Raw genomic sequence first — 13,488 nt, forward strand, 5'->3', positions numbered from 1 at the left:
AAATATAAGGAACCTCAGTGACATTGACAATATAGAAGTAGAAAAAACCCCTCTCTTTTTCAATTCATCTTAAAAACTGTCACCTTAACTTTCCTTATATTTAAAGCGCTTATCCCAAAAGGTTTTATCCTCATTTCAACATATACTTTAAACATCTGAAGTATGTCATCTGAAGTACATGTACGTCAAAAAGTACTTCAGCTATTTCAAGAGGTTGAACTGTTCTTAGATTTGTTTAACTCTGCTAAAAAACTAAGGTGAAAAAATGTAATAACTTCCTGTATCTTAGCACTTAAACATACAGAAACAAGAGCACTGCGAAACGGAGCATTATACGCCCGAAGAAGATTCGGCTTGAGGTCTTTAATAAACATTTAGGTTATGCTAGTATTCTGCTTACTAAGTTTAAAAGTAGCAGGACTTGGAAAGTGCTCACAACACATCCTTTTAATGTAGCAATAATTTGTATAAAGTTATCTAAAAATTGCTTTATTGGTTACAAAGTTGTGGCTAGGACACGTTTTCTAAAAATTCCTTAGTAGTAACACAAAGTTGTGGCCTGGACACGGAATTGCTAACGCCCCCCAGTGAAATTAGCATTTGAGGTACGGACCTGGAAAGCATGCTTGACAAATCCTTTTAATGTAATGATGCTTTGTATAGTTATTTGAAAATGACTATTAGTGACCAAGTTGTGGCCCGGACACTGATTTACTAACGCACCCCCATGGTGATTCTAGTCTTTGAGGTATGGACCTGGAAATTGCGCACGACACATCCTTTTAATGTAGCGATGATTTGTATAAAGTTATTTGAAAATCGCTTTATTAGTTACCAAGTTATGGCCCGGACACGGAATTGCTAACGCACCCCAGTGAAATTAGCCTTTGAGGTACGGACCTGGAAAGCATGCTTGACAAATCCTTTTAATGTAGAGATGATTTGTATAAAGTTATTTGAAAATTGCTTAGTAGTAACCCAGTTATGGCCTGGACTTGGAATTGCTCACGTCCCCCCCCCCCCATGGTGATTCTAGTGTTTGAGGTATGGACCTGGAAATTGCGCGCGACACATCCTTTTAATGTAATGATGCTTTGTATAAAGTTATTTGAAAATGACTTTATTAGTGACCAAGTTGTGGCCCGGACACGGATTTGCTAACGCACCCCCATGGTGATTCTAGTCTTTGAGGTATGGACCTGGAAATTGCGTGCGACACATCCTTTTAATGTAGTGATGATTTGTATAAAGTTATTTGAAAATTGCTTTATTAGTTACCAAGTTATGGCTCGGACACGGAATTGCTAACGGACGGACAGACAGACAGACAGACGGACAGACGATGGAGGCCATAACATAATACGACCCTTCGGGCGTATAAAAAGTCGTTTGTAGATAATAAATAATTGAATCAAGAAATTTTCCAATGATTCCTAATGCTTGATAGTTTGCATATGGGTAATTTACTGAATCAGATGATATTGTAGGTGGATGAGCTTTAAGAATTGTTAAATGTGCCTTCGCTGTTGCAGAATGTTGCTTATTTTAATAGTTTAAAAGCAATATTATATAGTTATTATAATTATATTTATTTCAAAAACAAAATAATGAAGTACAAGGGAAAGAACTTTTCAAAAATGGATTGAAGGGTTCGAATTCTTGCATTGTGCACCAATTCACATTGTCAGCTACATATGTTTTAAGTTTAAATAAATTCCTTTTAATTGTTTTTGAGATATGCCCTGGGGCCGTATTCAATAAGCATCATATAGTAACAATTTTCGACTTAGTGAAAATTTTCCTTTTTTTCTAATTTGAATTTTTAGAAAACGAATGTTTGTACACCAACAAGGCAGTCCGAAGGACGGCTATATCCCCCACCGTTGTTTTTTAGTATATTTTGTTTTTCTCGCAACCTGACTGGTACGTTGAATCTGACCAAAATTGTACACAACCACTGGTCAAGAGTGGGAATATAGGAAATACAAGTTGTTTGATCGGTAACCTAAATATTCTTGGATATATGAACATATTATAAAACGATATTTGTTAAAGTTATTCATATTGTGTGTAGTGTAGGTAAGATCAATGTCAAGGTTATTTTGGCTAAAAAAAAAAGAAGGAAAATGGGTCCTTGACTTATAACTCCAATGAAATAGCAAGCCTTAAGTATTTTCGATAAAGTGATAAATATATATTGTGGTGACATCATAACATTGTTTTACTGCTTTTGAAGAGAAAACATGTGTTATAAGTTTATTATCACATTTGTGTCCATTGTTTTTTTAAATATTAAACTTGTTGCACAAAATGATAATGCTTGGCAGAGTGCGCTAAGTATCAATCTGTGCAACTTGTTTAACTCTTTCAATTAACATTTATATCTTATCCTCTACTTAGCATTGTCATAATATGGACCCGAAACTTCATGATGGATTACTGGCACAAATTGCAATTGGTTTGAGTTCTTGGATCAAATTCAGTAATTGTTGCTATTAAAAAGTGCATTAAATGTATAAGTTCAATAAATATGGTAATCCATCAATGCATAAGTAAGTTACAACGCGGACATGAGCATGTGTACTCTGACCTTTAAATGTCAGATGTGATCTTGACCATTGAGGTATGGACCTGGGTCAAGGTCACTGCACACCATCTCAAAAAGGACAACATTTGTACCAAGTTTTATGGTAATCCATCAATGCATAAGTAAGTTATAGCGTGGACACGAGCATGTGTACTCTGACCTTTAAATGTCTTGTGTGACCTTGACCTTTGAGGTATGGACCCGGGTCAAGGTTACTGCACATTGTCTCAATGAGGACAACATTTGTACCAAGTAATATGGTAATTCATTAATGCATAATTAAGTTATAGCACGAACACGAGCATGTGTACTCTGACCTTTAAATGTCTCATGTGACCTTGACCTTCGAGGTATGGACCTGGGTCATGGGTAAGTTATAGCCCAGACACGAAATGTTACGGACAGACAGATAGACGGACAGACTTACAGACGGACGAAGTGCATTCGTATAATCCCCTCCCCACTCTGTGGCGCGGGATTAAAAATATCAAAATAAGAAAGAGAATAGGCTAAACAATATATGCATATGAATAAATCTGATAAAAAGTAGCGGGTAATTAAAATAGTTGATGTTAAAAATATCGAAATTCTCACTAAGGTGAAAATATTCATTAAGATGCTTATTGAATACGGCTCCTGGACAAATTTTGCTAAGTATCAAAAAATTGAACAAGAGCAGTTAGAGTGAAGACCATTATTTGTCTGTTGTTGTTGTTTTTTAACAGTCAACTCTATTGAAGCCAAAGTTATGGGTCTTGCTTTCCATGTGTGCATTGTCACTCGAAACAGGTGTACCAAGTTTCATGTGAATATCTTAAATGGTTTTTGAGTTATGGCAGAGGATTTACACAACCATGACAACAGCGAAACCAAGGCTAGGACAATATCTCATTTTTTGTGGCGAACAAATAAAATCAAAATTCTTAACGGCAAACATTGTACCTGTTTAGGATGGTTGCTATATCTTGGACCATATTAATACACTGGAGGTCAGCCATTGCAGAATAGAGCTGTTTTGTGCTGTCCAGGCACCCACCCTGTAGTCTTAGAAGGGCACTTGTTCTGAAATATTTCACTTGGTACTCTTTATGCAAGACTCTTTCAGACCATCTTATTAAAAAAGTATGACCAAAGACTGTAGTATCAAGTATTTTGGTTTGATATGATGGTAATATCACAAATTTATTCAAATAGGCTTCCGTATCTAGTCAATAGTATTTGTTTTGAAATATAATATCATAATTATTCAAGGATACCAATTTAAAAAGCAATCTTATGATACATTTGTTGATAAAAATGAGCTTTTTTCTTATTGAATACTTTCTTGGTTAACTAGAAATACATGTTATTCCAGATTTCTTTAGCAGCATTGCACAGCAGCTTTTTGAGAGCTTTTTGAGCCTCTATTATTCTATTCCATACTGGTTAGGGACCACTTTTTCACCCCTACCAATTATTGGCTCACCCTGTAAAATCCTTGTTTAATGCCATAATAATTGTTTTTTTCATACAAATAGTATATGTGATTAATTTTATAGAAAAAAGAACAAAATTTCATATTTAATTATCGTTCAGGTACATCTTTTTTTAGATTTTTTAAATAATTACTACTTGGTGGTTGAATTATTGGTACATCATAAACACAGTCATTTTTTGTGGATTTTACAGGCACGTGAATTTATATTTAAAATAAGCAAACATCATACATTTTATCATACTGATTTTTTGTTCAGAGGAATAACTTTCTCCCTGTAAAATTGAGCATTTTTCAAGTTATTCAAGATAAACCTCCATTTCCAGGCAAAAAGGGGTCCCTTACCAGTATACACAATATATTAATGAATCAGAAAAAAAGTGAAATTTTTTACCTCGCTAAGTTAAGTGAGCTTGTAGCCAAAGAGAAATGGTCCTCTTTCACCAACCTCAGGGATCTGTACATACATTCATGGAATCCTGGACTGCCCTGTGACCTATATTTATACATGTACTGTATGTACATCATGTGTATTTAAATCTGATCTCATTACATTTACGATTGAAATTATCCTGGACTTAATAATTGAATAAGAAAAATCTCAAAATAACAGGTTTTATAATAAAATAATCCATTTTTTGGCAATGTGCTATTCTGAAATTTCTGTGCAGTTAATTGCAACTAAAGCAGTCACAACGGCATAGAAAACACATGCTTCATATCTTAATATCTTACTTGTTGGGCACATCAAGATTCCATTGCCCCACCCTCCATGCAGATTCAAACTGGAGCTCTCTAGTATTGGAGGTGAGAACAGTCCCAGTTTCCTGTCCCAGCATGCCTTGCATATACATGGACAGTATGTGGCTCGTACCAAAACTCTGGAGGGCCTATAAGATGAAGCAGAAGGTTACAAGAGCGCAGTGAAGAGAACAACAATGCTCATCTGGGGTTTTTTAACAGGTTGAATTTCTTATTTGCATATGAATTTCTTGATCTTTTTAGTCCTGTATCCAGGGTTACAGTTGTTACACTATGATGAGGACAACACCAAGACTATGAATGACAATACCTCAGTTTCTTTCATGAAGAATTTAAATTCAGTCGCTGGTGTTACATCTAATTCAACATCACATTAGATATGATGGGAATTAAGTTAGAAGAAACTATTAACAGTAATACCATTAGTTCGATATAAAAAAAACATGACCCTCAAAATATATAATTTAGATGCTGCTTTTTTTAAACCAAACCGCAAAAAAATTATGTTTAAATCATATATCAACACAGGAATACTTACGTATAACAGTTCATATTGGTTGCCCTGCCCTGATTGGCTCATCTCAATGTCACATGACACGACCGCTTTATCCCATTGGTTTTCATGTTGGTAGGTGCACACTCTGAAGTATAACAAGAGCAGTCACAGTATGTGACGAATGCCCCCGAATGTGACATTGACCTACAAACAAGGTCAGTACATGAAAAGTTAAAGATCAAACAAATACATATGGCAAGTTATTTTAAATTGCCTCTGAACATAAAAAAATACCACCCATACTTGACAACATACATTCTTACCGTACGTCCTTATATTCAGCATTCCATTGTGAATAAACACAAAGTGTATCTTTCACCTTAGAGGTAGGGACATAGGTCTTGCACGTGACACGTCGTCTTGGTATGTCAAACACATGTGGCAAGTAATTTTAAAATCTGTCCATACAAGAAAAAGTTACAGCCCTGACATAACAACCAATACTCTGTATCCTTATATGCAGCACTCCATTGTGAATAAACACCTAAGTGTGACCTTGACCTTAGAGGTATGGACACGGTTCTTGCACGCGATACGTTGTCTTGGTATGTTGAACACATGTGGCAAGTTATTTTAAATTCTGTCCATACAAGGGAAAGTTACAGCCCGGACACAACAACCTATACTCTATGTCCTTATATGCAGCATTCCATTGTGAATAAACACTAAGTGTGACCTTGACCTTAGAGGTAGGGACACGGGTCTTGCACGCGACACATCATTTTGGTAATTCAAACACATGTGCCAAGTTATTTTATAATCTGTCCATACAAGGGGAAGTTACAGCCCGGACACGACAACCTATACTCTATGTCGTTATATGCAGCATTCCATTGTGAATAAACACTTAGTGTGACCTTGACCTAAGGAATAGGGACACGGATCTTGCACGCGACATGTCGTCTTGGTATTCCAAACACATGTGGCAAGTTATTTTATAATCTGTCCATACAAGGGAAAGGTACAGCCAGGACACAACAATCTATACTCTATGTCATTATATGCAGCATTCCATTGTGAATAAACACTAAGTGTGACCTTGACCTTAGAGGTAGGGACACGGTTCTTGCACGTGACACGTCGTCTTGGTAAGTTGAACACATGAGGCAAGTTATTTTAAAATCTGTCCATACAAGGGAAAGTTACAGCCCAGACACGACAATCTATACTCTATGTCCTTCTATGCAGCATTCCATTGTGAATGAACACTAAGTGTGACCTTGACCTAAGAGGTAGGGACACGGGTCTTGCACGCGACACAACGTCTTGGTAATTCAAACACATGTGCCAAGTTATTTTATAATCTGTCCATACAAGGGAAAGTAACAGCCCGGACACGACAACCTATACTCTTATGTTGTTATATGCAGCATTCCATTGTGAATAAACACCTAAGTGTGACCTTGACCTTAGAGGTAGGGAAACGGTTCTTGCACGCGACACGTCGTCTTGGTATGTCGAACACATGTGGCAAGTTATTTTAAAATCTGTCCATACAAGGGAAAGTTACAGCCCGGACACGACAACCTATACTCTATGTCCATCTATGCAGCATTCCATTGTGAATAAACACTAAATGTGACCTTGACCTTAGAGGTAGGGACACAAGTTTTGCACACGAAACGTCTTCTTAATATGCCGAACACATGTGGCAAGTTATTTTAAAATCTGTCCATACAAGGGAAAGTTACAGCCCGGACACGACAATCTATACTCTATGTCCTTATATGAAGCATGCTATTGTGAATAAACACTAAGTGTGACCTTGACCTTAGAAGTAGGGACACGGGTCTTGCACACGACATGTCGTCTTGGTATGCCGAACACATGTAGCAAGTTATTTTAAAATCTGTCCATACAAGGGAAAGTTACAGCTCGGACACGACAACCTATACTCTATGTCCTTATATGCAGCATGCCATTGTGAATAAACACTAAGTGTGACCTTGACCTAAGAGGTAGGGACACGGGTCTTGCACGGGACACGTCGTCTTGGTATGTTGAAAACATGTGGCAAGTTATTTTAAAATCTGTCCATACAAGGGAAAGTTACAGCCCGGACACGATAACCTATACTCTATGTCCTTCTATGCAGCATTCCATTGTGAATAAACACTAAGTGTGACCTTGACCTTAGAGGTAGGGACAGAAGTTTTGCACACGAAACGTCTTCTTGATATGCCGAACACATGTGGCTAATTATTTTAAAATCTGTCCATACAAGGGAAAGTTACAGCCCGGACACGACAACCTATACTCTATGTCCTTATATGCAACATTCCATTGGGAATAAACACCTAAGTGTGACCTTGACTTTAGAGGTAGGGACACGGTTCTTGCACGAGACACCTTGTCTTGGTATGCTGAACCCATGTGGCAAGTTATTTTAAAATCTGTCCATAATATTCTGAGTTATTGAGTCGGACGGACCGACGGACGGACGGACAGACGGACGGACGGTGCGATTTTAATATGCCCACCTTCGGGGGCATAAAAATAATTTATTCATTAAAAATATCACTGTTAACTTGTCTTGATTATAATTTATGATGCAGATCTAATGCCTTTAAAACAACTTATATATATATATATATATATACATATATATATATATATATATATAGGTATATTCGGAAATTCAAGCTACAAAAACAATACAATAATATCATAATCAAGTTGCTTGTGTTTTAATGAATGCCAGTAACATAAACATGCCTGGCATAAAAACAGAATGTCATTCACTTCCTTTGTGCTAATACTTATCCTGACAAATCCCACTTTATATGCAGGTATGAGCACAAGTAAGAGGCCCTAATCAGAAACATACAACATTAGAGGCCCACCTCAGTGTACAATAATTACAAACTCCTACAAATAAAAACTCCCACAACTTGCCTTGATGAGGTATCAGCTTTCCTTCCGGCTCCACACCCATAAACCCCATCGGGGTCCCCAATCCAAGTATAGGCCTCAAGCAAGAGGCCCTGAATGGGGACATTGGTCTGTGAGGCCCCACTGAGGTTGTCCAGTCTCGTCTCCTCACTAAGGCTCTGACTAAGTTTTTGAGACTGGCTAGATCTTGTGGTTGCTTGCTTCTCTCTGGTGAGATTAGAACATGGTTGTTTGGTTAAGTCAATTTACAAAACATTTTGGTACATGATTATAAGTTGTACCAGTTGATTAAATAATAAATTCTTCAAGTCATTGTATGTACTTTGAAAATATGACAAGCAAGGACAACAATCAATCATATTTCTCACCTCTGCACATCAAACCATATCTCAGCATACATCAGTGTGGAGAAGTGGGCAGAGACATACTGTGCTGCCATGGCAACCTTCAGGTAGTCAATGTCCAACCAGAAATTGTTGTCCCAAGGAGTCATTTCTCTACGCCTGAAAATAAAAGAGTGAAATACATTTTATTTATGAATTTTTCATAGACTGACACATACCGGGTAAGAGAAACAAGATTCGTCAGTACATTATCACGCTGTAATGAAAAAATGCAGAGTGAAATCTAGACACTTATAGGAAACTTTGACAAAGTAAGTATAATAAAGATAAAATATAAGTATGCTCAGAAAAGATCTTCTTTCTTAACAAGAGAGTCATGGAGCAAACATTCATCTTTTACCCCCCCCCCCCCAACCTTTCCAAACATGTGCAAATTGTCTCAAGCAACATGTGTACCAAGTTTCATCAGAATATCTCGAACCTTATTTTTTTAATTGTGGCAATGGTTAAAAAAAATTGCATGACGAAAATGCTCTTCCCACCTGGAAACAGATGAGAAAAAAATAATTTAACTTTTTTTTATTAGGTTTGTACCCTTTTTTAGGTCTAGGCTGTTGTCTGAGGTACTGCACAACTTCTAGCATCACTCTGACTGAATCAACATTCATACTAGCCCACTTCCAATCTGAAAATAGAAGCATGTTTCAACCAACTTCCTGCACAATGTTCCTGTTCATAGTTTGTTCTATAAAATTTGGTTACATCTGTCATCAAGTTTTGCTAAGATTAATTATATTTGCTTCGACAAAAATGTAAGACACTATCATGTGTATTGATGCAACGTTTCACTCACCAGAGGAAGTGGTAGCAGCTGTCATTGATTGGCATCTGCTGACCCTCCCTTCAGACTGACCACAATGGTCAGAGAAGAATCTGGACATCTGCCTGGACAGTACCTCATGGTGGTCATCCCCACCACTGACCAGTACATCATGTATAATGAAGGGCAACACCAGCTCACAAAACTCCCTCTGAAGTAGAATGAGGGAGACTATCTATGAACAGAGTGTTATTGATCTTTTGTCCAGCCATATGACATGGACATCGCCTCACAATGGTCAACCATACTACTGACCAGTATAATGTAGGGCATTACCAGCTCACAAAACTCCCTCTGAAGTAGAATGAGGGAGACTATCTATGAACAGAGTGTTATTGATCACTTTGTCCAGCCATATGACATGGACATCGCCTCACAATGGTCAACCATACCACTGACCAGTATAATGTAGGGCATTACCAGCTCACAAATCTCCCTCTGAAGTAGAATGAGGGAGACTATCTATGAACAGAGTGTTATTGATCACATTGTCCAGCCATGACATGGACATGGCCTCCCAATGGTCATCCCTGCAACTGACCAGTTCATAGCTCCCAGAACTCCCTCTGCAGTTAGAAAGGTAGACTAGACTACCACTGGACCTGAAGTTTACCTCCAATCACACTTGCTGCATTCTTTAAGGGTGTGTATCATTTCTATTCTACATAATATTCTTATGTTTACATGTTATCTAAGAAGCATGTTTTTGACCAAGGTAAGCTAAAAAAAGCATACTTATGTTCTCTATGCATACTCCAATAAAAAAAATCATGTATCAAACCTTAATTTTGCAGACAGGACCCAACAGCTGAAGAATCTCATCTCTAACAGCCCCACTGTTGATGAGTGTTGTTGTCAAGGAGATGATCCAGTTGTCATGGCAACAATCAGCAGGATTCCAGAGGTCATCCATATCAACAGTAGACTGGAACACTTCCCAGTTCGCCCCTGGTACATTCACATGTACTGCCTGTAGAATATAATATGTATGGTAGCTTAAGTGGTGACCCAGTTTCCATGGCAACAATCAGAAGGGTTCAAGAGGTCATCAACATTAACCCTTTGGCTGGAAAAAAAACTCCCAATTCACCCCTGATACACCCACTTGTACTGCCTAAAGAATATGAATATACATGGTAATCAAGGTGATGACCCTCAGTTTCCTTGGCAACAATCAACAGGGTTTCAGATGTAATCAACATCAACTGTAGACTGTAAAACCTCGCAGTTAACCCTGTACGTTAACTTGTAATCCCTAGAGAATATATATATATATCTATGGTATTCAAGATGACAATCAAGTTTCCTTGGCAACAATCAGTTGAGTTCGAGAATCTTTATCTTCAACTAAAAACCTGAAACAGGCTCCATCCATTTTAACTAAACAATTCTATATTCTAACATTTAGTAATTTACTAGTTAGAAACATTTTGAATAAAGACAACATAATAAAAAATGATTTAAAAAAAATCAAATATATCTCAAACTTTCTCACCCTCTTTTTGCTGGCCCTAAATGGGTGTAGATATTTGAAGAGGTACTCCATGTCCCCGAGTTTCACCTTATAGGCTGCAGCAAAGTCTACACCATTACTCACTGACAGTAGCTCCTTCAGGACTGTACTGGCACACTGAACCACGGACATACTGCAGTAAGCAGAAGGCACTTAAAAGGTAGTAAAAACAGATATTACAACAAACTTTGTTTAAATAGAAAATAACTAGAGCAATGTTCCAACCCACTCCCCTTCTTTACCCATGAAACTTACTGACAATAGCTGCTTGAAGTTTGTACCAGGTATTAGCACACTGCACGAACATCAAAGTGCAGTAATCATGAGGGCAAATTTGGTATATACATGTAGCTATCATTGCAAGCGATAAATACCCCCAATCCCAGTCTGCTTGCATTTGAAGCCTCACTAAAACAAATTAACTTCTTCCTCATTGACAACAGTTGCACAACATGAACATACTGAAGCGACAATGAAACCAAAAGGATATCACTTGAGGTGATACATACACCCAACACACATCCTATATGTACATCTTACGGTAATACTATTTAGAGGAGAGTCCACCCCCATTCTGAACCACAGATTAACTGAAGTGACCATGAAACAAGCAACATTTATACTCGCCACTTATAGTTATATATTTCCTCCACCACATTGCTAGCACAGTTTTAACTTGTGAATATGCAAAATTATATTTATTATAGATAAATTACATAATGTAAAGACACACATAAAATACAACATTACCACAAGAATGTCATTATAACTTGCCTTTTGTCAGTGAGGTATTCATTTAGCTTATGGAAGATATTGCAGTATTTGTGGACACTTGGCACCTCCTGTAAGAAAATGCCAACTAAAGTGCATACTCATAGCTGGTAGAATACATACTTAAACCAAAGAATTTAAACACAAATTCCACTTTGAACAACTAAAATTTTGCAGAATGCATGTTATTTAAAAAAAAAAAATATATAGCTACAGCATGCAATTATGTGTATGACAATTACTTAGTTTCTTCTCCCGATATTAGACTACTGTATTCCTAAATACCCTTTAACTAACTTCAAAGCATGTAAGAGCCATCTGCAGGCTTGGATGAGTGGGTGGGGAAGGAAAGCAGATGGTTTTCATGTCAACTGGGCCCATCACTCCCAAGCACCTGCCTGCCACCATGGCAACAGACTCGTCATCACAGCGGCTCAGCTCCACCAACTTGCAAACCAGTCGCAACATTGTGTCATCTGTAAATTAGAGCAACATTCCTTAAACTAGGTCACAATTACTCTTTTTAAACATGGCCTTGCAGCATGATTTGTTCATGAAAAGAGCAAAATAATGTTCTTGTTTTTTTTTCATTCTCAAAGATTCTTTATAAATATCTCCTTGCCAGTGTCTCCTCAGATATAAATGTTTTCAATAAAACAAGAGTGCCATTGAATGAACACAAATACTCTTATGCTACTTTTAATGGAGCAAGGGACATAACTCAACAATTTTTAAAGCCAGAGTTATGGGCCTTACATTTAATGTATTGACCCTGGCAACCTGTGTTTAATTTTAATTGTATTGAAAAGAGATATTCCTAAGGTTAATATTTGTGCGCAAAGATGCCAATGATGTTCATGCGTACCTCAATTATTTACTCCATAAAACAGACATAAACTAATAATGAACAAAATTTGTTCCTGTAATGTAAGTGAGTATAAGTAATATCAATTGCACTACAAGGGCATTGAAGTTAAGATGCCCTCATCTCACCCAGAATCCTTAGTTCAAATCTATGATTCTTTTAAGTAGGCCTTCTTCAATGGACACAACCAGTTCAAGTTTTCTTTAAGGAATTATTGACTGGAGCATATTTCCAAAAGCTGTATGTTTTAGCTGTAACTTTTTGTCAAACTCAGGCAACAATGTTGCAGTGAAAACTAAACAAATGAGACAGAAAATGATTCATTGTATGTGTACCTCGCGCAAGCACATGAAGCTGGTTTCTTGCTTCTAATAGTTGGTCACAAAGGAAATGTAGGCCCTCTAGTCGCAGGGAACCATCCAGGGTCAGAAAATGGTCAGCTGACAGGAAATGTTCCACCTCCTAGAACAAAGATTAACTATATTTAACTAAGTCAAGGGATATAACTCTGGTCTTAACTGAGCGGAATCTAAAATAAATCATGTTTACCTGGTGCAACACTTTTCACAGTCACAGCTTAAACCAAAGTTTCTGTTTATGTTTCCTCTTGACAAAAATAAAGGTTATCACTGTAAGTAAACACAATTATATAAATTTCAGATAGAAATCAAACATGCAATTTTAGGAGGCTGACTTGTAAAAAAGGAAATAATTCTTCCACCATTTCAGGCATTTTTGATTAGTAGAGACATTTCAATGAACAAAACTAGATTACCTGTGTAGCAAAGAATTTACCAATCCTGTTTTAACAGGCAGTCATCGAAATTAACCTTTTGTATGAGCG

At 37.2% G+C, this 13,488-nt stretch overlaps 1 protein-coding gene across 3 annotated transcripts in view; it reads right to left on the bottom strand.

The window, feature by feature from the left end:
* The window catches only part of LOC128239447 (serine-protein kinase ATM-like), a 65,039-nt gene that overhangs the window by 16,541 nt on the left and 35,010 nt on the right, over nt 1-13,488 (bottom strand). For all 3 annotated transcript variants that reach the window (XM_052956083.1, XM_052956081.1, XM_052956082.1), the window contains exons 32-44: nt 12,980-13,106; nt 12,077-12,255; nt 11,783-11,850; nt 10,991-11,141; nt 10,277-10,465; nt 9,469-9,646; nt 9,210-9,300; nt 8,640-8,774; nt 8,275-8,478; nt 5,362-5,464; nt 4,797-4,951; nt 4,456-4,557; nt 3,530-3,649 (exon numbers count right to left, since the gene is read on the bottom strand). In XM_052956083.1, coding sequence (XP_052812043.1) covers nt 3,530-3,649; nt 4,456-4,557; nt 4,797-4,951; nt 5,362-5,464; nt 8,275-8,478; nt 8,640-8,774; nt 9,210-9,300; nt 9,469-9,646; nt 10,277-10,465; nt 10,991-11,141; nt 11,783-11,850; nt 12,077-12,255; nt 12,980-13,106 — 1,802 coding nt within the window. The remainder of the gene's footprint in view (nt 1-3,529; nt 3,650-4,455; nt 4,558-4,796; nt 4,952-5,361; nt 5,465-8,274; nt 8,479-8,639; nt 8,775-9,209; nt 9,301-9,468; nt 9,647-10,276; nt 10,466-10,990; nt 11,142-11,782; nt 11,851-12,076; nt 12,256-12,979; nt 13,107-13,488) is intronic.

The sequence above is a fragment of the Mya arenaria genome, chromosome 6, assembly GCF_026914265.1.
Source record: "Mya arenaria isolate MELC-2E11 chromosome 6, ASM2691426v1".
NCBI lineage: Eukaryota > Metazoa > Mollusca > Bivalvia > Myida > Myidae > Mya > Mya arenaria.